The following is a 26373-nucleotide window of genomic DNA, read 5'->3' on the forward strand; positions in this document are numbered from 1 at the left end:
TCCGAATAAGAATAAACGTAATATTCGTAAATATTAAGCACAATGAGACCCAGACAAGCCATCGCCACGCTGTCAGACAGAATTTCACAGCTATCAGGCAACTCTTTTGGAGATGATATAGCGAGATGCGTCAGAGCGCGACATGATTGGCTGGTTTAAAGTTAGGTTATTCACTAGCGTCTTGGCAAGACTACGAATAGTATTCGCAATTCGTATTCATTGTTGGCATATGGGGCAACTACCAACCATTCCTCTTAAGAATAGCGTAAGTAGACAATGGCAGGAAGCGACCTCCGGTATTACCTCAGGGGCATCGCGTCTCAAGTTAAGTCAAATATCCACCTCGCTTGTCTACACTTTGGCTCTATACTAGACAACTGATCGTCGACGTTACTGATGTTCGTCAACAAGTTGCGCAAGGATCCATGAATCGTTGAGCTGCTTTTTAAAGCCGACCTTCCAAGGACAGTCACAGAGCCTACTCCATGCGTCTATATGACGGGTAGACCGTTTTCTTTCTTTCCTTTGACATTTGAAGTTTCTGGAATTGAATAGCTTTGTGGAACACTCGCACAAGAGGAGTAAAGTCTGGTCTGGTCTTTGTCTTTCACGAAACATTCATTCTTCACGGCTAAAATATGACTTATCGCCTACGTGTTTACAAATTGCCTGACTTGATTGACCGACTCATACACCATGCCGACATATAAGATATTGTTGAAAGTATGTGCTCTGAGTCCAGTCACCATCCTGTTGCTGGACATGTGGTTTGCGATAAAGACGATTGTGCTCCGTGCGGCGTCGCGTTATGCGTGCTCAGGCGCCGCACGCGTCTCGGAGTCCTCAGCTCCGAGAAGTACGGACGACCAGGAATGTGCAATCAATGGCCATTGAGCAAACCCGATCGATGGAAATGCATGCGCTCGGCGATTTCCCGTCATTCGCTATAGGAGTGGATTGCTCGATGATTAAAAAGAAAAGTAACTAGCCGATCACAATCGTCTGACAATCCCATCAGTTAGCTCTATCACGTGTAGCAACAAGATTGTCCATGGTAAGTAAACATGATTGGCTATTAATCTCTCACACATTGATACACTCTATTGACAAAAACAAGAGTCTAGTCCATATTAGTTCCATAAATTACTAATGTGGCAAATACTCTTTGGCAGTAGGTCACACAGTAAGAAATACGTTTCCACCAATACTCACAAGCCTTGCTGGATGGAGTACACTCCGTTAATTAAGGACATATTATTTGCAAGAGATGCTCCTACAAGTCGACAAGCCTAGGACCACTTACGCGCAACTGTGGTCCATCGTGCTCGAAGCAGACCAACGATGGCTGCAACGACTCGGTGTGCTCCTACGGGCTCGAATCCATTGCTATGTACGAACAAGGCTGCAAAATCGACTTCTCCCACGTTAGCCAATAGTCAGCCTCCGACCTCGTCGAAATTCGATTCGATTGCACGCCCGCGCCGCCATCTTACTGATAAGGAGAAACTCGCGGCAATCGCAAGGACAACAACTTGTGTTGTGCATCTGGTGCGATGACGTAGCACGTGTCCGTTCAAGGGTAAGAAACGTGAAGATAGTCCGAGATGGTGCAGGAGAGGAATGTCGGCTACTTAGGGTGCGTTTGGATTACCGTAATTATTTCCCACTTATTTCCCACTTATTTCCTACCTATTTACTTATTTGTCACGTGAATTTCCTGGGTAGGTTCCCACCGCACAAAAAACCTAAAAAAGGAACGTTTTCCTTGGCAAGTGCCACACTACATTTACCTCAGCCAAACTGATTGTTTGACGGGTTGACGCGTCAAATCCTCCATTCCTGCGGTTTTGTCGGCGTGGAAGTTGGTTCCGAGGGGTGTGGAAGGTGTTCCGAGGGGTGTGGAAGTGGGTTGCAGTACATTGTAGAGGGGGGAAAATTATGAAGTAGAAAACCTACTTATTTTTTTTGTGTGGGCAATTATTTTCTACTTATTTTCAGAAAAAAAAAAGTGACGTGGCGTTTTGATTACCTCACTTATTTACCACTTATAAAAAAAGTGGAAAATAATTGGGAATCCAAACGCCTTAGTATTAAAACTCTATAATCATTTAGAGTCTCGTCCGATAGCGAAAAACGTGCCATCGCTGAGCGCATGCACTTCCACCGGATTTTGCTCAATAGCTATTGATTGGGTAGTGAAGTCGCGCGTATTTATAACCAAGGGTACCTTCTCTTCTTACGGTTGAGAAATTCGTCACTGTCACGCCACAAAAATTCGGGGAAGGAACAACGAGACAAAGTGAGCGTAATAATCCGCATGCTAGACGAACGCGGATGCCGGGATTTCTGAATTTATAGCCCCCCGGCCCCCTGGTACAAAACTCCAAAACACGACCATAACCACAAACAAGATGGTAACATTTATGATTTTCTCCATTTCCTTTGGCTTTGCAATCAATCGGCCTTTCCAACAACGGACATACACGAACTTGACACTAGACAAGCAAGAAAACCATCACAAAGAAAAACACCAAGAACACACCCAACAGTGCAAGCACCCAAACGCGACTGCGCTAACCAAGACTACAGGTCCCGTTCCGAGTCTCCGTGCAACTGCGACCTCAAACCCGAAACCGTCGCCCCTAGTCTGGACGGAAATTGGGGGTGAAACTGCTTCACGAGTGCATTACATTTTGCCAAAGGTGACCCGCCGTCTCCCCCACATAGTGCACGACGCCGTCCATGAACTAGCTGTCTAATATCTTGGCCACTTCGTACTTATCGGCTTCGATTTCGTCGGGGATTCAGCAGTAATTGCATCACCGTCGCGTGTAATAACTTCCTTGAGTAATGAGACATGGAACATGGGGATTGGATGAGAGTCCCCGCGGGCAGCTGGTACAAAACCCAAAGACACCAACACAACTACAAACCAGATGGTGACGTACTTCATAAGCGAGTGAGCCAGCCTGGCTATCCACACCACGCAGTTTCCGGGCTTTACTTGCAGTACGTCATATGGCGACGTCTTAGCATCGAGTGAAAACATGACCGGGCCCTTTAGAAACATTTCGGAATATTCGCTTCCTGCCAAGAAATTCTTCCTTCTAATATTGGACAGTCGCTCAAGCACTCCCACCCATCCGTAACGATAAAGATAACAGACCCTACTCCTGATAGCTCGTCGGAACGTTACCGACCACGAAAGCATGACAAACTACTATAGTTCATAACAGTCGAGCAGGTGTAGATTACATAGTGGACCGAAACTGGGAGATGCTCGACGGATCTAGGGATGAATTTGACCTTGCTGCTCTTGACCACGACGGTTGGTCATTCGGCAGTATAGATTAGTTCAAACTTGTTGTCATTGCTGTGTTTCAGTTGTTCTCCTTATTTGTCTACGAATAGAAATGATGCTCGCATTCTAGTTGCTAATTTTTAGATTTAGATTAGCAACTAAGATTAGCAACTAAGGCAAAAATGCCGAGTGAGCCAAAATGACGTACCCAGTACCTATAACCGTGACTGAGTACTCTAACATGATCAACTTGGTGCTAAATCGCTTTTCATAGTGTACAAGGGCATAGCCTCCTTGAAGCCGCACCCCCAGATCATGAAACTTCCTACTAGTTACGTATGATGACCAGACTACATCATAGCTACGTATGATGATCAGGATTACATTATTACATGTTCCCAGACATATTTGATCTTAGTCTTTGTTCAGGTTGGTTTGCGGCCATAGCCTTTAGAAGCTCTGAACCCGCAACCAATGATAGCCCTTTGCTGCTCGCTACGGTATATTCCCTGCCTAAACTCTTTAATAGGGCAGAGACTCGCGAGTGCGTATTTCTTGTCAAAGTACCTTTAACCTCAAAAATGGGCAAGGGTTGTTTAAACGTATCTGTCATCAAAATTCAAATTGATTGTTTCGCGATGACGTGTTTCCTGCACCTCGCAGCCGCATGCCTATGAAATTTTTATCGTGCTTTCTTTCGTTGTAATACTACGACGACTAGTTTGATCAACCAGATGCACAAACAGTGAAGGAGTTCATTCCCACAGAAAAAAGAATAACGTAGGTCACAAGCGAGCGGCTCACACAAGTGGAACGGTTCAGTTCCACATCACGACGCGCATCTTCCAACCCAACCACTACTTTTTCTCACAATAAAATATGGCAGAGCTCCCAAAAGAAGCCAGGATAAACCTTGCCCTCGAGGCTCATAAAAGAAACCCGAAACACAGCCTCCGAGCTCTAGCAAAGATCTACGATGTTAGCCTTACAACCCTCCGCCTCCGACGCGCCGGCCGGGCCCCGCGTAGCGATACCACACCGAAATCGCGGATGCTCGATCATTTACAAGAGGAAGTGCTAGTTGAATACATTTTGAAGCTAGATTCCCAAGGATATTCGCCCAGGCTCAGTAGTGTGGGAGATATGGCCAACGAACTTCTTCGCGTACGCGACGCGACACGCGTCGGACAGAACTGGGCGGGGAACTTTGTCAAACGTCACCCAGAGCTCCCGACGCGTCTTTCTCGGTTACGGCTATAGTAGGGCCAAATGCGAAGATCCGGTTATAATTCGCGCCTGGTTTGAGCTCGTCGAGAACGTCAAAGCCAAATATGGGATCATGGATGGCGATACCTACAACTTTGAGACTGGCTTTTTGATGGGCATCATCGGCGCCGCTATGGTCGTCACGACCTCGGACGGACGTGCAAGGAAGAAAAATGTCCAGCCTGGCAATCGGGAATGGCGACTGTGATCCAGGGCGGGGCGTGAATGCTCTCGGCTGGGCGATCCGCCGTTCATGGTGCCCAAAGGTGCGAACATCTTTCAGAGCTGGTCCTCCGAGAACGTTTTTCCGCCGGGCTGGCGCCTTTGAGCGACAACGGGTGGACAAACAACGACTTGGGCCTCGAATGGATCAAACACTTCGACATGCACACTAAGGCCCGAACTGTCGGTGCTTATCGCCTGCTGATCCTCGACGGCCACGAAAGCCAACATTCGGTCCCCTTCGAGCTCTACTGCCAGGAGTCGACGAACATCATCACGCTCTGCATGCCTGCCCATTCCTCTCATCTCCTCCAGCCGCTTGACGTTGGGTGTTTTGGCCCGTTAAAAAACGTATGGGCGACAAATCGAGGATCTGGTCAAGGCGCGGATCACCCACATCGCCAAGGAGGACTTCCTGTCTGCGTTTATCAACCCAACGCCTTCCCGGAGGCTATGACTAAGGAGAACATCCAGGGAGGTTTTCGAGGTGCCGGACTTGCTCCTTTTGACCCGGGAAAGGTATTGCGAGATCTGGATCTCACGTTGAGAACGCCGACACCTCCTGTGTCACCCCCGTTGACTGCCGAACCCTGGGACCCTCAGACGCCAAGCAACCCGACCGAGGCTACTTCGCAGTCAGAATATATCAAATCTCGGATTGCCAGGCGTCAAGGTAGCTCGCCGACTGCAATGTATGACGCCCTCAACCAGATGTTGAAGTATACGAAGGAGGTTGCCTACCGATTTGCTTTGCAGTCGAAAGAGCTCGCCGAGACTCGGAAGGCAAATGAAGCACTCAGTAGGCGCCGGAGGGCCAAAAGAGCACGCTTACAGCAAGGAGGGTCTCTTAGTACAGAGGAAGCCTCAGTTTTGATGGACCGCGTGGACGTTGATGCGCAGAAAAAGGAGGAGACGCAGGTGGGAGAGGGTCGCCAGGCCAGGGTAGAGACGAGCGCGAGGCGGTGTGGCAACTGCGGCGAGACCGGACATAATTCGCGCACATGCCAAATTGTAATAGAAACGTCTCAACAAGACGATCCGAGTAGTTTTAAATGATTTGTAGCGTTGTGGTTCTGTAATTGAAGTTTTTGTTCGAAAGTCCTGGAAAGTGGCCATTCATTGAGACCAGGCGCTCGGCCCTCATTCTCATTTCTAGTCCATTTGATTCTATATATCCATTGGTCAGAATTCTACAGGGAGACCTCGGCAATATTTTTGCAAGGTCTACACTCAAGAATATAAGTAGATTGTTAATCCTTGAGACTAGATAGTGAATAAGTCAATATCTAGAGTGTCAGCAACCCCTCTCATAGATTCATACTTCCCTGCGCATCATTAGTATTTTAACCTCTACGAAAATCTGTCTTCGTGACATGGAACCCACTTTTTTCTCCGACATATATAAGCTATTGTCAATAGCCTCCGCAATATTTTCACACTTGCTGCCGATACTGGTTAAAGTCCTCCGAGAATACCAATATGTCATCCAGGAAATAGCGCATTCGTGAAAAATTGTTCCCGGTGTAATAATGTTCTGCGCAGTGGGGAAAGTTCTATACCGAACTTTTAGGAAGGTGATCCACAAGATAGTCGTAAGGCACTATTGCGTCTTCAAGAGGACAAGGACTATTTATGCTCATTGCCTACTAGACCGGATACCCATCTCTTCTGAATGACAGTATCTTCTCTATAGCTAGAAGTAAAGATTTGCATGTACTGTTAAATACTGTCATTCACTACACTCTTTAGAGTAGGGATCTGCAATCTACGGCTTTAACGTAGAACATGATAGACATCATATTCCGTCCTCATGATACCGCACGCATCACTTTGCAGATGGTCTCTAGTAAGTCATCTTGATCATCGTGTACCGGCCGTCGTCTGAGGAACGATGGTGCGGTAGAGAAGTACCTGAGTCAGGAGGACACAAACTCTAATCAAGGATAGTCGATGTGGCTCAATCACACGACTCTCGCTTGACTCCACACTCACTCAGTGAGATCCAGCCCGTCGGCTCACCATCACTAGTGTCAAGTATCACAACGTAGAGGTCAGTCACCTAGAACGTTTAGTGAGGAATTTCCGTACAGAAAGCAGATTTTCAGTTACAGTGATCCTCCTCTTACTTTGGTAGCCGAGTAAGGAAATCAGCTTAGTTCACAGTTCTGGGTTAGTGATTTGTTCGCTAAGTCGAGTTCTTATAGAAACTAGTCAAGAAGTAAAGGAGTGCTTGGGGCAATGTCTGCATTGCATACAAATCAACGAAGGCCGACTGGATGAGGCTGGAATGTACAAAGCTATATTATCGGGGCTGGGCTGGACTGTGACTGAACTAGACTAGACTGGATGGACTGGACTAGGACTGGACTAGACTAAGACGATGGTACAAGAATATTCCGAGAATACAAGACTTCTCGACTGATCTGATAGCGTCGACAAATCCCTCCTTTTATAACTACCATATCATTATTAGATGCATAATACCTGCTCTAAGGCATGGTGGTACGAGCACGAAGATCTGGAAATAAGTATGCGACAAGAAAGCAAGATCCGATTTCTGAGGAACAAAATATGTACAACTAGGCAGAAGCAGTGCCTTTTATAGGCAACCACCGTCTACATGCTGCCATACGAAACCAAAGGAATATCCACCTGGGGCACTCACAGGGGCAGGGAACTCGGAGCCGAAGCGGCGTCGGATCGGCACCGGAGCGAAGAAGGAGCGCCGAACGGATCTGTACCGAAGCGTAGAGAAGAAGGGAGGAACTCCGGACAGAGAAGCACCGAAGGTTAGTCTGGGTTCCCTAACCCGCAGGGGAATGTGACACACGGCAAGTAAGGACAAAGCAAGCGTACAAGGCATAAAAGAAGCGTATTTGCAAATCCCATGCGTACTGCACCTCGCGCGCCGCACGCGTATTCTGCATGACCCGTTGCATCGCTCAACCTAGCCTGACACCATTTCAAAAATAGGAGACTCGTACTTAGCGAGCCGGCGGCCCCAATTTTACTTTATTTATGTTACAGGACCGGTGTCGCAAGGCAAGGCAAGGCAAGATTGTCGAACGTCTGCGATGCTGGAGTAGCCAGTAGCTACTTCCTTGCTCACGGAAGAGATCACGAGGTGCAGTACCTGGAACACTCTAGTCTTTCTTTCATGCTTCAAGAACAGTCCATATATTTTACTCAGAAATGTATGTAAAGAGCACGTAATGCCCTTGAGCCTATATGATGAGAAGAACAGTGAACCATCTTCTTCTAGAAGCATTGCTTTCTAGTTACTTCTCATTTGAAGCAAGTCATATTTTGGAATTTCAAAGTTTTTTGATGAGAATTTTAGTAAACGAATTAGAAGAATGAACCTATACGGAACCGAAACTAAAATTCGAGAACGCCTACTATGCTAGGTTCTATATCTGGTTCTGATTTGAGCGTAGGGCTGCGTCGAATGCGGATATCCGCTTGATCTGACCATATCCGCCATAAATCCCCGCCTTGGTCGAATAATGGCAGTAAATTGTTGTTCTCCTATTTCTCTATTCTATTAGTAAGAAACCTGCCCATTATCGTGCAATTCAAAATCAACATATACTTGCTACACCTATCTTCGACCACTCTATTGTCTTAGAATAGGATAGTACAAATGCCAAGAATATATGAGTGATGATGTCCCTGAAGACAAACTCATGCTCAGCATCACGATGGGCTACATTTTTCTAGGTTCTAGGCAATTCACTGGCTTCTTACTTTGACTTAGAGTGCGTTTGGATTCCCAATTATTTTCCACTTTTATAATAAGTGAGGTAATCCAAACGCCACGTCACTTATTTTTTCAGAAAATAATTAGAAATAATTGCGCACGCAAAAAAAAAAAAATTAAATAACTTAGCTCAAACCCACTTATTTTCTACTTCCTAATTTTCCCCCCTCTACAACGTACTTCAACCCACTTCCACCCCCCTCGCAACATCTTCAGGAAATTCACGTGACAAATAAGTGGAAACTGAAGTGGGATTAATAAGTAGGACATAATTACGGTAATCCAAACGCACCCTTAGATTTATTATTGCACGCATACTTTGTAATCATTGATAACTCTTGTCCCTGAAGCAGTCGCGCTAGTTGTCGCAATTGCCAGTTGTGCCTCTGACGCTGTGAATGCTCTGACCGAGCCGCACGCGTTCTACACTCCTGTAGCTTCTCGGCGATTCCCTTGCTTCCTGTATTGCCTTATTTGTTCTATATGTATGCGTGCTTGCTCAGCATTTAAGTCATACCTCGTTCCTGGTTGCTAGTACAGTGCTCCGAAACCCCCTCTTTTCAGGCCTGTAGGCGGATAGGATATCCGCCATACTTTCGATTGGCGGATGCAGATGGCGGATAATTCGTATAAGTTATAACTTATTCTCTCACAATTAAATTTAGAAAACGGTCAAAATCTAACATCCTCATCAAACAATCGCGTATACAAAGAAGCGCAATATCAGATAAGTCAAACTATGGTCTGAAAAGTAGGTGATGAACATATTAATGAATAGGGCGACTATTCCGACAGAGAGAAATATTTTTATCACAATTTTTTCTCCGTGCTATCCATCAACATCATCGTCTCGCACAAACAAGTCAGTTAACTAAACATGCTGATTACAAATGACGCAAAAGCCGAGCACTCGAGGTGTCGCACGAGACCGACTCCCTCTTCCTCTCAAGCAATTCTTCGGAATATACCGCCGATGCATGACCGCGGCTATGGCCGAACGCCGAACGCAAATATCAAGTATGGTAGTCATGAATGCAAGAGCTTGCACAGTATCGAACAATCTGTACTCGACCGACAAGAGATTATTCTAGCACTGGCGTACATGCTCACATGTAGCGGGGATGACCGACCAAATAATTGGGTCCGCTACCAGCGAGTCCATTTAAGAAATTCAAATATCATGTTAGTGAACTTTGCGAAATTTTTAAGGAAATTAGATAACGTAACGTATGGGGAACCTGGTCATATGGGGAACCTGGTCACTAAATTCAAGCTCCTCACTTTGACCTTGTCCCTACGCGCCACACAATCGACCAAATCCAACTCCGACTCGCTCGAACTATTCTCTACTTCTTCGTCTTCTTCTAATTTATCTACTTCTTCAATTGGGAGCTTACGTTGCCGCCCACGCGGTCGTTTTGCCTAAGGTTTCTCTTCCGCCTCGCGAACGATTTTCAACACTTCCTCCGTACTAAACACAAATTCGCCCTATAACTTGATTCTCTTCCCTTTGGTTCGTTTCTTGCGGGTTTGAAGCAACTCTTTACACTCTTGAAGCTCCTTCCGTAAAACAGTTAGCTCAGCATTCTGACTTTCGACCAGCTGGGTCATTCGCTTCGCATATCGCCGAGTTGGTGAAGCAGGGGATTCATTGCTTGCCAGAGCTGTATTAAAGACCGAATTTGCGTGCTTTAGTTCTGTTCCATCTGGAGGAGAGCTCTTAAGAATGGAGAGGTCTAGGTCCACGATATTAGTTGAGGTTTGAGGAGTACATGGCGGCTCAGGAGCTGGAAGTGGAAGGCTATTTAACACTCGCCGAGGACTAAATGGAATCAAACCAGCTCCTTTCCAGCCACTTTGAATGTTCTGAGATGTAAGAGCTTTCTCTCGAATGCGCTGAAAAAGTTCAACCCAATCAGCCCGTTTTATGCGCTGTATACCAGCCCGAGTATACCGGTCCACCTCTTGAGCATGATATCTATTTAATGGCCCATACACCCCAACATCAAGTGGGTGAAGTAAATGCGAACAATGAGGAGGTAGGATAAGAAGGTCAATACCACTCTCCATACATAGAGCAATCATATCGCCCGTGATGTGGCTAGAATGGCCATCCATAATCAGTAACCGTGGCCGATTTTTAGACTTCTTGCGTGACTCTGGCTCAAATACTTTCCGTAACCACTCATAACCATGGTTATTAGACGTCCAGCCGCTAGTACTCGTTGAGAAGCGCCAATCGGAAGGTGTATTCTGCGGAATCCATGCTGAATTGGTATTCTGGGCCTTAAAAATAACCATTGGTGGTAGGGCGCCACCGGCTCCGTCAACACATTCCAACACAGTTACCCACTCTTGCTTCCCTGCAGTAACCTTCCAATTCGATTTCTGAGTAGAATCGACAATTATACGCGTAGATTGAGTGTCGCCTACTGCAAATCCTGTCTCATCCATATTGTATATATCGCAGAGTTCGTACTTCTGTTCTTGGAGTCGTCGTTGAAAAGCGTAAAACCAGGCTGTAATCTTGTCGGAGGTTGCTTCTTTATGTCGTGCCGAGTCCAATTGGCGTGAGTAAGTTTCTTTCAAGCTTGGATATCGATTTAGGAATCGGTGGAGCCATTCGTGGCCAATAGGAGTAGAATCGGTAGGTTCGTTATTTCGACGCGACGCGACTTGAACGCCTCGAGTACGAATCTCTTCAGCCATTTCTTTCAACAACGCCGGTGTTGCAGGGTACCCTGTCGCTGTAAGACGTGTAATCCATCGTACTAGTGTCTTTTCTTCCACGTTCGAGAGGATCTGATAGGTTTCGTGAGACTTAGTACGCGATTTAGCTCCAGCCATTCGAGCCGTGAGAGTTGACTTAGGAACTTCAAAGTGGTGGGCTGCACTTCTAATGGATGGAAATTCTTTCTTTTCTAAGGCCACAATAGCCTTTTGGATCTTTTCTTCAGATTGATCGCCTTTAGATGGTTGATTATATCCCATGTTATGAGTTATTGTGTTCGCAAAGTGGTAGTGGGGCATCTTATGACCAGGATCCCGATATGACCATGATCCCCATACCCTACGTTATAACTAACTTAAGTTAACTCTTATAATAGTTATTAATGAATTTTGCAAATTTTTATGGGCGGATACAAAGGCTGATACATATCTCCCAATTTCAAAAGGCGGATGGCGGATGCGGATATGGGAGATTTTGGCGGATATCCCCATCTGCCTCAGCCCTCTGCCTCTTTTTGGCTCGAAGACATCATAGTCAGCCATATTGTAGACCTTCTCTCTATTACGAATTCTACGCCGTTCTTCTACCTCTTGCTTTCCTAATCAGGTAATTATCCGATTATCCGCATTGACGGATGGCGGATATATATTCGATATTCGTATCCGCCTAGTCAAGTAGTGGCGGATATTTTGGCGGATGCAATCCGTCATATCCGCTATCCGTCTACAGCCCTATTTGAGTGAGAAGTCGGAAAATATCACCCCAGCCTGAGAGAAACAATCCGAGAGAATTTCAGCAGTTATGGAGCTAACCAGGGCTTTTTGATCTCTTCCACTAGAGTTTCATCACTCAGTATTGTCCATCACAAAAATCTGTCAGCGGGGGAAAAGTTCCGCCTGTGTCTTGGTCACCAACCCTCTGGCCATCAATCATCGGCTCAAGCATCATTTAGACTCTCGGTAGTACCGAGATCAAACCGGCTGCACCCATCGTCTCTCTAGCTTGAGATCTTCTTTGAAAGCTATCCAATATCATGTTAGTTGCATTGCCTAATTCCAGTCCATGAAAATAAACTCGATATTGTGGAGATAACTCCCGTTGAATTTATTACTTGCTCAAAATATAAAGGCGTCGTAAATGTCAATTGTATGTCAACACAAGCAAGTGATAAAGCACTCAACCGATAATATATTAATGCACAATAGCTAACCCCACATATCTAAAACACTCTTTGATGCATGAGCTTCAGTTCCAACTTTGTCCACAAATTTCCAATTCTTCGTCAAATCAAGGGCCAAAATGTCACAACCCATTCTATCATACAACTTTGCAATATGAAGAACAAACTGGGTTTCTACCGCCGCTGTTATTCCTATCCTTTCATGAATATTCTTTCTTAAAGATTCCCTAATTTGTTGATAGAGCACGACCAGCACTGGATCTTCAACCAAGAACATCTTGCTCTCTAGACCCTCTGGCTCCGATTCATCAACGTCAATTTCGTCTCTAAATGAGGAGAAAATGCATTTCAGTGCCAAATCTTTCCTCTGTAAATTCCAAAATGCCCAACTGGCCAGCCATCTATCACCGGTACGGTAAGCCATCGGTAGAATCTCCTTTCTCAATAGCTCGATGAACACGGGACCATCATCACGCCCTTCATAAACACGAGTAACGGCGATGGCAAGCTGTATATCATGCAGATTCCGCACACATACATTAACCGCATCACGTAAGCTATCACCAAGCAAAAAGAACGCCGCAGCATACTCATAACGCTGTTTACTTAAAAGCACATATGCATTCTTGAGAGCGGCAGTCTTCCAACGCGGCTCCGCAAAATTGTTTGCCAAAAATTTCATCATGATTCGTTGTTCCTTGTGCCATGTAGCCATTCGCCACAATCCCAACAGAACTTGTTTTTTTTTCAACGCAAGATAATAGAGCGAACAGTCGACTGGACTTCTAGGCTCAGCACTTGTGTATATTATTCTTGCCAACGTCTCGAACTGTTGCCGAACAGCGCTTTGACTTTTCAGCCACATAAAGATGCCGCATTCTCTTGCTTGTTGCCACGTCATTCTCCCATTGAATGATCTTGAAACCAGATCTACAAGGATTTCCTGCGACTCCGAATGGAATGCCCAGTTATGATCACGATATGGCATTTGCAACATTGACTCACGATGAAGCACAAACAAGCGGAATGAGAGTAGGTATCGCACTCCATTCTCGTCCAAAGATCGACGATGTTCCTCAACTTGACCCATTCCTTCAATCATAGCTGCCAAGCTAATTTGTTGATGGCTCGTAAGATAAGGAAGTGACACCTTAGTTAAATAATCATTCAGACTGGCGGCAACCTTTTCATTGAATGTAGAGTAGTCTTCCTCATCGGAGAATTGACTGGAAAATAGCTGAGAATACTTCTGAGATCGAGACTGCGCTGAATATAAGGGAGCCTAGCTTATTAGCGTCATTATTTCTTCAGTCATAACAAACCACATACATCGCTTGTCGCCGGCTTTTCAATAAAGTCTGCAATATCCATTCCGAGGGAACTGTCAATATCCGCGATATTAGAGTCCGAAGGGACACTGAATTTCAATGCTTTAAGAAGCTGAACGAATATCTTCCGAATAGGATCGGTCTTCCCGACAAAAATAGACTGTGCCACAAACTGAGGATGATATACTGGCAACGGACCGTTCAAGACCGAAACAATATCAAAGATATTTTGCAAAGGCAGTTTATGGGAAGTGAGATGCAGTGCCTTAATAGCTCCATGAGTATCGACCTTTTTGTCGTGCGTGAACAGCTGGTTTCCTGAACCGATAACTAGCGTACCGTCATCCAGCCAGATTGAATCACCAATAACGCGTGGAGTGTATCTAGTAATCAATTAATACACCTGAAGACAATACTAATTCAATGATGCCCTTACGGTCGAATATTTATCTCTCTGAAGGATGCCCATGCAGGCAGTTCTTTGGTATAATCGAATCGCAATTGGCAGTAAAGTAAGACCCTATTGAGAAATCCTACAGCCAATATGCTCTGAGAATCAGGCGTCGTCGTCCAATCCAAATCTTTAATTGAATCTGAGCTGTTGAAATCTTCTTCATACTCAAGATGCTCTTCGCCAATATCCCAAATTGTTAATCTAGTGGAGGCAGCCTCCACTATGGCAATCTTCTTGAACGAGCTCCCTTTGGCTAGACTAAGTGCCTTAATACCAGTGCCAACATTCGCAGTTTGTAGCCATTGAACAGCTGTATCACCTGGAGCTAGCCGTGCAGTCCACGATCGAACCATGCCTTCGCTCGATATGCTATTGACCACGTCACGGGTATATGTGTCAATCGACCCAGTTAGTTTTGCATTCCATCCAACCGGGTCAACCGATAACACATGCACTAGATCATCCCCTGTGGGAACAGGGAACTGAAAGGTGCCCAACTTCCGAAGCACTCCACCGTGCCTTAGTTCTCCTCCATTGGAATAACCATTTGTGGTACTCATCGTAACTACTCCGTTAATATAAATTCCAGAATTCGCCGAGCTGCGATAATCTGACGGCAAGTGAACTTCCCAGACAACACCATGCTGATCACTGAAGATTGCCACGACATGCAAAATCCCTTCCGTGGCATTAGCCTCGGGTAGCAGAAGCAAATTCAAAATTGTTTTACGTCCCAACGATGACAACGCGCTGTATGCAATTCTTTGTGCTTTTGGCATCCTGCAATCCCATAGCACTAAATCCTGACTTTGCATCGTAACAATAAAATTTCCGCCCTCTAGTATCACTGACCTTTGAACTTTATCAGGAGCCATTATAATACTGACTGGATCTAGCATAACGGTACCAAATTTTGGTCGTGGTACCCAAACAATATTTTCCGCATGGTTACTAGACGACAGTAATGCTTTCCCATCTGCTGTCCTAGTCAAACTCTGGACTGACTTATAATGGCCGGTCCAGACGTGTTGAAGTGTTAACCTGCTCGGTTCTGTTCCTGCATACAGCAGGTCCGAAAACCTAGAATCATAATGCCGGATTGTCCCATTGAAATCGTGAATAAGCAGTACAAAATCAGGCTCTTCAGGAGTGCTGGCGCCGTAACCCAAAAATGACAAGTGCTCGCAGTGTCGAGGAAATGTTTTCAATGGCGTATCTTCATAAAAAATATCGAATATGCTGAACGCTTTTCGGATACGCGATCCAATATTCTCAATACCCAAAGCAGCCATGCGACCGTTCTGGTCAAAGACGACACATATATCAGGATTCTTGCTGGCAATCTCAATCAGTTTCTGCATCTTCTCGTTCGAAGCATCCGCATCTTTAGCATTTCTGACTGCAGACTCCGCAGCTCGAGTAAAGTCCTTGTTGTCGATAATGAATGTATACCGGATGTCTTTTGGTGATGATCGCGGAAGAACATCAAATAGGTCCAATGACGCCCACATTTGCATATATGAGGACTCGATGCTGTCGGTGGGCGCCCATATCCGTAATATTCCATCAGCGCATACTGTGTACAAAATATTCTCCATAGACCTTTAGCGCGTTAGCCAGTACTCCAACATCACCGCGGTACTTAACGCTTACTGCGCTCGACTAAATGGGCGCCGCCATCTTAATCCGGTCACGGCTCGCGGATGTGCTAAATATGAAAAGTCGAAATCCACATTTGACGTATCATAGGAGAACCGACGCCAAACCTTAACTAATCTGTCATTTTTTCCTACCGTTGCGGCCAAATATGCGTCGAACGAAAATGCGGATAACATGGCGGGCACTGCAAGTCTAAACGTTATTATGTTAATGACAAAACCTGCTTTCAGAAAGCGAACCAGTATCTCACTGCTTCTTCCACAATCGATGTGGTCCATCTTTGAAAATACCCCAAAGAGATATCGTCCTTCCCGATATGAAAATTTCTTCCTCAGTTCCCCAATTCACACCTGTTGGGACACCATCGTCGAGGTCCAGATGAATGGTCCATTCTAGTGCCCACTACATTCCACAAATTAGAGCTATATTCCACAAGTTCGACTGTGATCTTACACGTAGCAGAGATCCTCGTTCCCCTGACGGGACATAAATTAACACTTTCGGTCCGGACACAATGGCTATCTATATAGACTTGTTGTAAGACATGTTTAATATGGCAGGAAATACCAGACGAGAGTCCATACCCGCCCTGTGCTTTCTTCAATATCCAATGCACCACCATCTCGGTCCAAGTATATCGTCTGTCTCAACACTCCTGGTTGCGATAGTACCACCAAGTTATTGCCGGAGGCATAGGCCTAATTGCCGTTAGCTTCAAGTCAAGTGGCTCTCTAGCAAAGTCTACTAATTGACAACGCACTAAGAGTCTCAAATTATCCCAGTAGGCCGTGCTCAGTGCTTGATGCAACGGATTTGGCTTTCCTGGATGTAGACCAGGCGATGACATGGTCCCCGAACTCTAAAGGTTCACAGTATTTGAAATCAATTTGTTGAGAGAGGGGAACACAGGTACTATTAACAACATTCACTAATGACAATCTTGATAGCCAGCCTTTCCAGAATGCTCCGAGCGCGGGCGGTCAATCCAAAGCCGTGCGAATGTCGTGAGCGGTCTGGGATAGTCGTAACGGTCCTTCAGCCGACCGACGAGCGAAATCGACACGAACCTATGAAGTAGAAACAACTTTACATCACCGCTTGACATAAATCGAGGGGTTAGTACCGCCCGGTGCAACAACTCGCACCATCTGCGGCTGATGCTGATTTGTGTCAATCCCAGGACAACTCCCGAAGACAGATTGACAATTCATATAGGAGCCGTACCTGTATGAGTAATTGCTCCTTAGCACTTTAGCACGCATAGGCCGACATGGTGGACGAAGACCAATATTGGAATGATGGCGACAGTATCATTGACTTGTCATCTGAAGATGAAAAGTCAGATGCACAGGCAGAGTGGGATGAATCTATTCGAGAACTTCAGGTTATTTTGACCACGCTGGTGTTTCCTGTCCTTGGACGATTAGTAGGACGCCAATTTGTTTTAAAAAGTATGAAGTTATACGGACAATCAATTGACCTGGAGCTAACACTCAATCTATAGTGTTCACTCGCTTCACAGTCAACCGCTTGCTTAGGAATGCAGCTGGGTCATAACGACATGCGCCACTGTCCGAATTGAAATTGCAAGCTGTACAACTTAATCTAGTCTCCTGATCAGGCGATGGCAATCGCTCATAGCAGGTTACGACGTATTCTTGATTCGAAACTGCAACAGTAGCCATGATTGGTTATGTCGTGTTCCGAGCATAAAAGTTGCGTTGAGTGACTGCTCTTGAGGTCTTTGACAGTGCGCCGAGGACAGCTTAAAGATAGATTAATTAGAATAGTGTAAAGATAGCATAATTCCCGGTTACGGTCTACATTGATGTTTCGTGTATGCTCACACTTCCATGAAATTAATTGCCAACTCCCTGTTTTTACAGAGATAATATTAGGAATAGACTATAATACAAATCAACTAATAATCATAACACACACATATACCAAATCCCACTAACAACTGCAGGTTACTGCACATAAATGGATAACACATTCACTCCGAACACCGTCCATACGTTAAACGACCAATCAACCTTAATGCGCCATCAACCAAACAGTTAGATCCACACAAATCAAACGTACACCAGCGAACGATATCCAAATAGCTTATTGCAAACATTTTGATTTACATAATTCTTCTAGCAATGTTGTATTCATCCTCCTATATAAGCAACCAGCAACCAACCAATACGCCCAAATGCGGTCCAACTTACTCCAAAGAACATCTTTTCACTAGCTACTTTCCTTTTTCATGTTTGACCTGCCAAGTAGTCAGTACTCTTCTCATTTATGCTTTAACTCACTCGACAACTTACTCTAATATGCCTCGCTAGGGCATCCTGCCGTGAAAATGTCTTCGTATCGTCGCCACATAGCTCACATTTAAATGTCTTTCTATTAGACGCATGAATAGTCTCTTGATGCCGGATGAGATCGTATGGACGCGAGAACACCTTGTTGCATATTTTTCCCGTCGCAGGATTAATCCACGTACATCTGTGTGGACCTGTCTGTGCTGACAAGGGAACTTTCTTCCGGGGCGGTGTCAAACTATGTGTACGCCGATGTAGCTGCAAGTTATGAGCTTTCGGAAACCGCTTCCCGCAGTCGGGACAGACGAAAATCGCCGGTTCATCAGATCCTTCTGGTGTCCTCGCAGCGGGCGAAGATATGTTGAGACCCCGATCCAGTGACACACCAATATGTTTTGAGCCAATCGAGGATGCAGTAGAGGCATTATTGGATGTCGAAGAATCCTCATAATCGGAGCCACCCGGCGAAGACACCACTGAAGATTGCGTCGGAGTACCTAAATCTTGATTTAGATGTTCATACTGAGCTTGAGACCGCGGATAAGACGTCGGTCGAGCAAACAATTCGAAATCTGCGAAGTCATCACCAGATTCCACATCGGAAGGATCCTCAAGTTTCGCGTTCATGCTACTACTTGATGAAGAGCTCGGCGTAGGTGCGAACAGCCGAGTGGTCCCAACTTGAGCCGCCTCTGGATCAGAAATAGACTCCTCACCCTCAACATAGTCCAACAGGGCTTCCTTAGGAGATATAGTTTTTGTGCTCGTCTGCTCGATGAGCTGCGGCTGCCGACTTAATGGTAAGGATTGTATCTGCTGCTGCTGCTGCTGCTGCTGCTGTTGCTGCTGTTGCTGCATCTGTTGCAATCGCTGTTGGCTTTGCTGTTGTTGTTGCTTCTGTAACTGCAACTGTTGCAACTGTTGCTGTAACGACTTCTGTTGAACTGGAACAAACTTAGTTTGCGTTGGTAAAGGCTGTGGAGACGAACTCATTGCCCGCAAGTTGTCCGATGCCTGTTGCACCCGTTGAAATTTCTGCTGGTTGCCAACGGGCCCAGCGTCGTACGTAGGCAACGGGAACAAGTTATAGTGAGACTGAGAATGCATCAACGGACCGTCAGGTGGTGGGCCAGGGTAATAAGGGGACGACTTTCTAAATGGCGACTTTTCTCTGAATGAGCTAGGCGACGCTGTCCTAGTTACAGGCAATGACTTAGCAGTCCAGCTATGTGGGAATGTGTCTGCAAAATCCAAAAGGAAATCATCGCTAGCAGTAGACTGGACGGGAGACATATTGGGTGAATAAAGCTCATCTTCTAGGACATCGGAAATGGTGCGTTCGAGTTTCGGATTCTTAAAATTAGAAGGATGTGCGTACTCAGATGACGGATCTGTTGGCAATCGTAAGTATTCGCGGCTGAAACGTTCAAAAGCAACTTCATCGTCGGAGCTATCAAAATGTTGTTCACCTTCAGACATACGCCGGCCTAGCGAATACTGCTTACTTTCGTCATCGGCACAGTCCATCCTGCCAGAGGGAGGCGTAATATCGTCCTCGTTGGCAAAAGGATTTCGCAAAAACATACCAGAACCGATGCCTGAGCTGTTGCTGCCAAATTCATCACTCCCAGACCTGGTGACCCCAGGGGATGGCGAAAGACCAGGAACAGTCATCGCGTCGTCTATGGAATCCTGAGCACCAGCGCTGGGATCGGCACGGTTGTTTGCGTAATATGTCGCAAAAAAAGACGGCTGCGTCGGAGTAGACGAAAGCGACGTTGGTAGGGATGTCGATTCCCGTCGACGAATAGCAGGAGAAACGTTGGTAGTGGTCGAGATGTTGTATGGATTGGAGGACTGAAAGAATAAGGCGTTGTCGAAATCGGCCGAATAGCCACTTCCCGCTTGCGGGAAGTGGAAGGACGTGGAAGGCCGATGAATGTTCGGCGTATCGTACAAGAGAAAGTCAGCCATTGGGGGAGGCGACAAGGTGCGCTCGAAGCGGACGGAAGAGGGAGAACCGGATCGATCTGAGGGCTTCAAGGCGATCAAATGGCGAGGTGAATGTGTGGAACGTTGATAGTATGCGGAGCCCGCAGCTAAATCTTAGAGAAATAGACTAGAACGCGCAGAACAGACTACTGTTGCACTCAAAAGAGACGGACGATTAGATCTCAAGAAACAACCAGTCGTGACGTGATGTGATGTGATGAGGAAGTTGGGAGAATGTCGATGTAAAAGATACAAACCGCGGTTAGCAGCGTTTGCAAGTGGAGAAGGTCGGATGAAGGGCACGGCAGCGCACCACGCTACTTTTATTAATAACACCCGCGCCTCGTAAGAGCACGTGCCAGGTCGCGCGGTTAGGGCTCGCCTTCGAAGGTCACGCCGACGCGACCCCTTCTATCCCGCTGCTGACAAAGCTCAGCTCGTCAGTACTAAGTTAGTGCTGTGTGTGCGTTGTCCGATGCTTTCGGCCGATGTCTTTCCTTCAGGCGGCCTGTAGAAATCAGTTGGCTGTGCCGCGTACGCTAAGGGCATGCGACTGAAGCGCAGGTCCGTTGCTGGCTCAGGTTCAGGGCATACTGTCGGAGATCGTGCTCATCGTGAAGCGCAATGACGCTGCTGATGACGCACTGCCACTAGGTCTCGAACTTGCACCAAGCTTCACAGCTGGACGCCACTTGCAACCATATTCGTCCAATACCTGCGCGTTATCACCGGCGCGCACCACGTCCTTGCCGTAACGCGGGTCCCTTGGTTCGCACTTGACGCGACAAATATTGATACACCATGCACTGGATATAATATTACTGGTGCTCGAAAAGGTCAGACGGGACTACAGCAAGAAGGCTTGTGTCAATATTATATCTTTAGGTAGATCGGTCAGTTGATTGTGCATGGGCTTAGTAGCTCCCATATTACTATATAAACTACAGAGTAAGTCCCTACTACACTCCACTCCAACAATCAAGACATAAGTTACTCCTAATATATTCGATAATAATATACATTAACCCGAATCATAACTGCAAAGATCTATCGTACATGAACATGACATCAAACCCAATAAAATTTAACCACCGAAACCGTAGAGAGTGCGTCCCTGGCGCTTCAAAGCATAAACAACATCGAGTGAAGTAACGGTCTTGCGCTTAGCATGCTCAGTATAGGTAACGGCATCGCGGATGACACTCTCGAGGAACGACTTCAAGACCCCGCGAGTTTCCTCATAGATCTAGCACCGCAATTAGTCAACCACGCGTCAGCTGACAACTCCGCACAACATACCAAAGCAGAAATACGTTTGACACCACCGCGACGGGCAAGACGACGAATGGCGGGCTTAGTGATGCCCTGAATGTTATCGCGAAGAATCTTTCGGTGACGCTTAGCACCACTAGACAACAGTCAGTGTAAGAACTCAGCAAGATTACCTAAACCGCATACCCCTTGCCGAGACCTTTGCCACCTTTACCACGTCCAGACATGTTGCTCAAAGACGGTAAGAGAAAGTAGAGTTGAGTTGGAAGATGGACAGACCACAGCTGGGACGTGTCGGGGACCAGCGCGGATATAAAAGGGCGGGACAGGCAAGGGCTAGGGGAGTTTCATCAATCGCGGACATTGCAAGTCGTCCACAAACCAGAGCAAGACCGAGCCGCAGACTCGCGCGCACTCGGCACACCACCGCGCGCACTTTGGCAAAACTCCCAAAAAACAGACCGCAATTTCCACGATTTGCGCACCTCATTTTTTGATTTTGTGCCCGCCGCCCACGTCGGACCGCACGTCCACAATTCCGCATTCAACGGCCTCGGGCTAGGGTTTGCCCTCAACGCATCACTCCCCGTCATTTTCCTATAAAGCTGCCACCGCCCACGTCGCCTCTCTCCCTCCTTCCGCTCTTGCTCTATTCATTTCCACCAGTTCGCCTCGTCCCAACCTTAACAGTACTACCACAAATTTTGCAATGGCTCGCACTAAGCAGACCGCCCGTAAGTCTACTGGTGGCAAGGGTATGTTAATATATTATTGGTTATATTTATTGTGTATTGTTTGCGGGTGCGCTGACACGTGTTTAGCCCCTCGTAAGCAGCTTGCTTCCAAGGCTGCCAGAAAGTCTGCGCCCTCCACCGGTGGCGTTAAGAAGCCCCACAGATACAAACCCGGTACTGTTGCTCTTCGTGAGATCCGTCGTTACCAGAAATCTACTGAGCTGTTGATCCGAAAGCTTCCTTTCCAGCGTCTCGTTCGTGAGATTGCCCAAGACTTTAAGACTGATCTTCGTTTCCAGTCTTCTGCGATTGGTGCGCTCCAGGAGTCGGTCGAGGCCTATCTTGTCTCGCTCTTCGAAGACACTAACCTTTGCGCGATTCACGCCAAGCGTGTTACTATCCAGGCAAAGGATATCCAACTTGCTCGTCGTCTCCGTGGTGAGCGTTCATAGATCGTGGCTCGGGTCGTGATGATTTATTTTAGTGTTATTGTGTTATTATGGCTTTGATTTTCTGGTTTCGATGGTTGAGCTAGGGGCTATCGTGTTTCGTTTGTATAATAGGATCTTCAATATACCGGTCTGTGTTTGTGCTGTATTTTACCATGAATTGGACAGTTCAAAGGTGTTAGTTATGAGTTTATCCCCTCCAGCAACTCGTTAGTTTTATGGTTCAGTGTGATCATTGCCTATTGATGTCGCGTAGCTTAATCAGATAGTTCGTTTTTAGTTCTAAGCATATTCATATTTACAGTGATTACTAGCTGTTCCTAATGGGAATTATAAGTACTGCAGTGGCGAGCGGGGTCAGCGGCATACACAAAGTATATGGCGCATTCTCCCTACTCCACAGATGAACATAACGTCCTATGATTTGCCAACTAGTAAAGTTTCGTCACTGCTCGCTGTCGGGACCCTTCTGAGGCTGACTAGCACTCACCTTGGCAAGGTCCGGACTTGGAGGGTTGTGTACACCATCTTGCTCCAAGGCCGCCAGAGACCTCACTAAATTGTTTCTCCGCCTATCCATCAACTCTCCCTCCAAAACAAGGTGATTCTGATCCCAAGATCGATGTCTAATTACCTTTCTTCTAGGTTTCCCCCCGCGAGACGATGTTTGGCTGGATTTCGAGCTTCCGGAATTGGATTGTAATGCATACCCATCTCGACCGCCACCAACAAGTAGTGAATACTTAGGTTCAATGTTGTCTTGAGCAGTACTATCAATACTATCATTTGACGACAGTGGCGAGACTGACGTAAACAGACCGCTCGATGATGACGACTCAGAAAGCGGAGTCGCGTTGGCTAGCAGCTTCCTCGCGGGAATAGAAATCTCGATCGGAGCTTCATTTGCTGATTCGGCATCAACTTGTCGGCGACTTTGAGGAAGTGTCTCGGTCGCGCACTTATCGGAAGAATGCGGCCTGCTTTGTTCTTGGTCAGAATCAAGAAAGTCATCATCATCGTCTTCATATTCGTAATAAAAATTGTCATCGTCATCGTATTCGTCATCTACAATCGCACTGGACGAAAGCGGAGCTATCCAACCTAATCCTGAGCGTGCTAAGAGGCCACGGAGTACTCGAGCAAGTAAGCCTCTCTTTTTCGTTGGTGACCCAAGCGATACTGATGACAAGGTCGCGGGTTTGTTCGACTGTATCTGAAGTCCAAGATGTGGACTGGCTGCAGCACTCGATGGATGTACAGGCGCAGTACGATACCGTGGCTCATGCAAAGCAAATGCCTCTTGAATCCAAGCTACACAGCGAGCGATCCCAGCCTTTGCTTCAGGCAGTAAAAATGGTAACTGCATAAATCCATGAGAAATACCTCTAATCAGCATGACATCCACAAACTCGCTTTCACTTTGAATCGATGGAGGCTTGGACATTGCGAGTGCTTCATATCTCAGCATGGCACTGCGCTTTGCCTCCCGAAGTCGTCCTGCAAAAATCACAGTGTCATCAACCAATGGATCAACTTCGCCACAAATCATGTACACTTTTGGAAACTTAGCCAGAAGCTCAGATGGTGCGTTTACCGGCGATAGAAGATAATCTGTGGTGAAATCTGGACGACTATGTGGTCCGATGTACAAAATAATCATAGCCCGTAACATCTCGGGTGTAATAATCTTGTCGCCGAAATAGGACACGCGAGATGTCATGGCGAGAGACGTTCCGATCTTGATTTTCTTCTCTCGCGCGAGCTCAGCTTGCGTTCTTCGGCCTTGCTCACGAAGGCTGGACGCAGTGCCGGCACGGGTTAGCGGGTCGGCAGCGTCAAGGCTACTTGGTAGACTGAACTCATCAATGTCCCTCATGTCTTCGTCCTCGACATGTAGTTTACCGCTAAGTCCTTGATATATGCTTTCTTTTCGCTTCATGAGCCCTGGACTATTCAGCTCCTTGACGCTTTCTTGTCTCAACAGTCGAATTTGTTCATCTGACATCCACGAACTAATTGCAGATTATTAGAAGGATTACGCGCACCCCATGCACACCATGACAACATACTTGAAGTTGAGATCCAGAGCCGGGTAGATCATAATAAGCGAAATTGGTAGCCGAGGCTGCGGGATGGTGGTAAGCAATTTCAGCATCACTCCAGCAACAAAATTTCCGCCGCTTTCAACCAGTCAGTACTAGAATTCGAACTGGATTTATAAGGAATTGGAACCTACGCGGAATCGCCGACTAGAACAACTTGTGGATCAACAGTGCCAGAGAGGCCAATACATCGTCCCTTTGTTCTAACTATCTCGATATATGCATCGTAGCACTCGTCCAGACTATATGGATATGGGTGCTCCGGCGCTTTCCTATACCAAACGGTTAGATGTTGAAAAAAAACCCTATAGAACAGCCGGCATACCCGTAATTGAGGCTAATAACTGGGACTTTCAATTTCTTTGCCCAAGCACACAGTGCGTCGTCGTGATGTCTCGGAGACTGACTAACAAAGCCACCACCGGGAAAATCCAACAAGACTTTGGCGTGATGCTTGAATGTATGGCGTGGACCGTCGTAATATAAGTATGCTTTCATTCGTGATCTGTACGGACTATTCGGTGGCCTGGGAATTTCAAAAGCCTTCAAGATTTGAATGCGAGGGCAGGTGAAGATCTTAGCGAGCCTCAAATATGGTGACGTTGACTTTTCCCACGAAATTCTTAGATGTTCGGCAGTTATGGTAGCGCGCACTTTTCGAACCTGGCATACGATTAGAGCTTGTCAAGGAAATACTGAATACGTGCCCACCTTCTCATCCGCTTGGTCGGCAAAGATCAAGTAATAAACGCTAAATAGAATGCTGGCAATATCTCTGAATGCCTTTGGCTTGACGGGCATTGCAGTCCAAAAGCCAGCATCCAAAGCCGTGAGAAACCACGAAGCCCTGAAAAATGGTCTGCTATACTATCGTCAGGTCAGCACAGTATTTCAAACAGGTACGAACTGTCAGCCATACAAGGTCCGCCAAGGGTTCGGGAGACTGTAGATTCAGCAACTTGTCAATGTTCTTAAGCACGTACAGTCCCGTCATCGTAAGAACGTGGATCTGCCAGGCCGTGGCATGCTTGCTAAGGAACTTGCTAATAGCCCAGATGATTGGAGGGCCGTGGCGTGGGCCGCGGACGATATATGCGACCCAAAAGCAGGCTACGACAAGAACCTGCACTTTTTTGATGCTCTGAGAGGGCCTCCCTAATATGTGATCTGTGATGGATGTCAGCTTACGGATGAGCCCCCGAAAGTACTGTAGAGAGTAAGTATACCGATCATTGTGGCATATGTCTCTACTGGGAATCATAACACAATGTGCATGAAATATCAAGATGATTAACTAGTGGTAGTAGTAATAACACAGACAGTAATATAGTAGCAAACTAGGGAGAGGTGACGGGACAGTCCCGCTAAGTAATTCCAAGCAGTCTGGCGGCGAAGATCCGGGGGGCTACAGTTGCCAAACTTTCACATGACGCAAGAGACCAGACGAACCGCTGACCTCAGGGCTTCGTGCTGCAGAACAAGTTCATCTTTAGAAGCGCACGTGTCACATGCATCGTGGCGCAGTGGCAAGAAAGTCCGAGACGTATGTGGCGTATGCGGGGAAATCTGAGTGTGGCGGTGCAAGCTAATAAAGCAACAAGTTGTCAT

The 26373-nt window shown here is 46.4% G+C and overlaps 6 protein-coding genes across 6 annotated transcripts; 2 read left to right on the top strand and 4 right to left on the bottom strand.

Moving 5' to 3' along the window:
* Positions 1–12352: 12352 nt before the first annotated feature.
* POJ06DRAFT_255991 (RAVE protein 1 C terminal-domain-containing protein) lies at positions 12353–16988 on the bottom strand. The gene is made up of 8 exons (XM_056187965.1): positions 16662–16988; positions 16486–16599; positions 16355–16423; positions 16152–16303; positions 15896–16093; positions 14225–15844; positions 13790–14171; positions 12353–13742 (listed from the first exon to the last, which is right to left on the bottom strand). Exons 1-8 carry the CDS (start codon positions 16746–16748, stop codon positions 12486–12488), a joined length of 3879 nt encoding a protein of 1292 aa, XP_056042553.1. The 5' UTR covers positions 16749–16988; the 3' UTR covers positions 12353–12485.
* Positions 16989–16990: 2 nt separating this feature from the next.
* Positions 16991–17892, top strand: POJ06DRAFT_128012 (uncharacterized protein). Its single transcript, XM_056184332.1, has 3 exons — positions 16991–17016; positions 17082–17352; positions 17406–17892. Exons 2-3 carry the CDS (start codon positions 17172–17174, stop codon positions 17456–17458), a joined length of 234 nt encoding a protein of 77 aa, XP_056042554.1. The 5' UTR covers positions 16991–17016; positions 17082–17171; the 3' UTR covers positions 17459–17892.
* Positions 17893–18140: 248 nt separating this feature from the next.
* Positions 18141–20190, bottom strand: POJ06DRAFT_239011 (uncharacterized protein; the record flags this gene model as incomplete). Its single annotated transcript, XM_056186024.1, has 2 exons — positions 18141–18164; positions 18220–20190. 2 exons carry the CDS (start codon positions 20188–20190, stop codon positions 18141–18143), a joined length of 1995 nt encoding a protein of 664 aa, XP_056042555.1.
* Positions 20191–21058: 868 nt separating this feature from the next.
* POJ06DRAFT_255996 (histone-fold-containing protein) lies at positions 21059–21841 on the bottom strand. Its single transcript, XM_056187966.1, has 3 exons — positions 21667–21841; positions 21508–21616; positions 21059–21454 (listed from the first exon to the last, which is right to left on the bottom strand). The coding sequence occupies exons 1-3, from the start codon at positions 21705–21707 to the stop codon at positions 21293–21295; spliced, it is 312 nt and encodes a 103-aa protein (XP_056042556.1). The 5' UTR covers positions 21708–21841; the 3' UTR covers positions 21059–21292.
* A 239-nt stretch (positions 21842–22080) lies between these two features.
* POJ06DRAFT_296130 (histone-fold-containing protein) lies at positions 22081–22793 on the top strand. The gene is made up of 2 exons (XM_056190534.1): positions 22081–22235; positions 22302–22793. The coding sequence occupies exons 1-2, from the start codon at positions 22190–22192 to the stop codon at positions 22664–22666; spliced, it is 411 nt and encodes a 136-aa protein (XP_056042557.1). The 5' UTR covers positions 22081–22189; the 3' UTR covers positions 22667–22793.
* A 94-nt stretch (positions 22794–22887) lies between these two features.
* POJ06DRAFT_127981 (Alpha/Beta hydrolase protein) lies at positions 22888–26092 on the bottom strand. The gene is made up of 7 exons (XM_056184330.1): positions 25992–26092; positions 25685–25932; positions 25477–25632; positions 25091–25428; positions 24900–25037; positions 24733–24843; positions 22888–24675 (listed from the first exon to the last, which is right to left on the bottom strand). Exons 1-7 carry the CDS (start codon positions 25996–25998, stop codon positions 23109–23111), a joined length of 2565 nt encoding a protein of 854 aa, XP_056042558.1. The 5' UTR covers positions 25999–26092; the 3' UTR covers positions 22888–23108.
* Between the last annotated feature and the right edge of the window lie 281 nt (positions 26093–26373).

Source organism: Lipomyces tetrasporus (genome assembly GCF_029532465.1).
Source record: "Lipomyces tetrasporus strain NRRL Y-64009 chromosome Unknown POJ06scaffold_7, whole genome shotgun sequence".
NCBI classification, from domain to species: Eukaryota; Fungi; Ascomycota; class Lipomycetes; order Lipomycetales; family Lipomycetaceae; genus Lipomyces; species Lipomyces tetrasporus.

Coding starts and splice junctions, on each gene's coding strand:
- POJ06DRAFT_296130 (XM_056190534.1), top strand. CDS start 22,190: ATGGCTCGCACTAAGCAGACCGCCCGTAAGTCTACTGGTGGCAAGG. Junction 22,236..22,301: donor TAAGTCTACTGGTGGCAAGG/GTATGTTAATAT, acceptor ACACGTGTTTAG/CCCCTCGTAAGCAGCTTGCT.
- POJ06DRAFT_255991 (XM_056187965.1), bottom strand. CDS start 16,748: ATGTCATCGCCTGGTCTACATCCAGGAAAGCCAAATCCGTTGCATCAA. Junction 16,600..16,661: donor GGGATAATTTGAGACTCTTA/GTGCGTTGTCAA, acceptor AACGGCAATTAG/GCCTATGCCTCCGGCAATAA. Junction 16,094..16,151: donor CATCGATTGTGGAAGAAGCA/GTGAGATACTGG, acceptor AATAACGTTTAG/ACTTGCAGTGCCCGCCATGT.
- POJ06DRAFT_255996 (XM_056187966.1), bottom strand. CDS start 21,707: ATGTCTGGACGTGGTAAAGGTGGCAAAGGTCTCGGCAAGGG. Junction 21,617..21,666: donor GGCAAAGGTCTCGGCAAGGG/GTATGCGGTTTA, acceptor ACTGTTGTCTAG/TGGTGCTAAGCGTCACCGAA. Junction 21,455..21,507: donor TCAAACGTATTTCTGCTTTG/GTATGTTGTGCG, acceptor TTGCGGTGCTAG/ATCTATGAGGAAACTCGCGG.
- POJ06DRAFT_127981 (XM_056184330.1), bottom strand. Junction 24,844..24,899: donor GTTCTAGTCGGCGATTCCGC/GTAGGTTCCAAT, acceptor ACTGGTTGAAAG/CGGCGGAAATTTTGTTGCTG. Junction 24,676..24,732: donor GCTCTGGATCTCAACTTCAA/GTATGTTGTCAT, acceptor ATCTGCAATTAG/TTCGTGGATGTCAGATGAAC.
- POJ06DRAFT_128012 (XM_056184332.1), top strand. CDS start 17,172: ATGGTGGACGAAGACCAATATTGGAATGATGGCGACAGTATCATTGAC. Junction 17,353..17,405: donor ACGCCAATTTGTTTTAAAAA/GTATGAAGTTAT, acceptor CTCAATCTATAG/TGTTCACTCGCTTCACAGTC.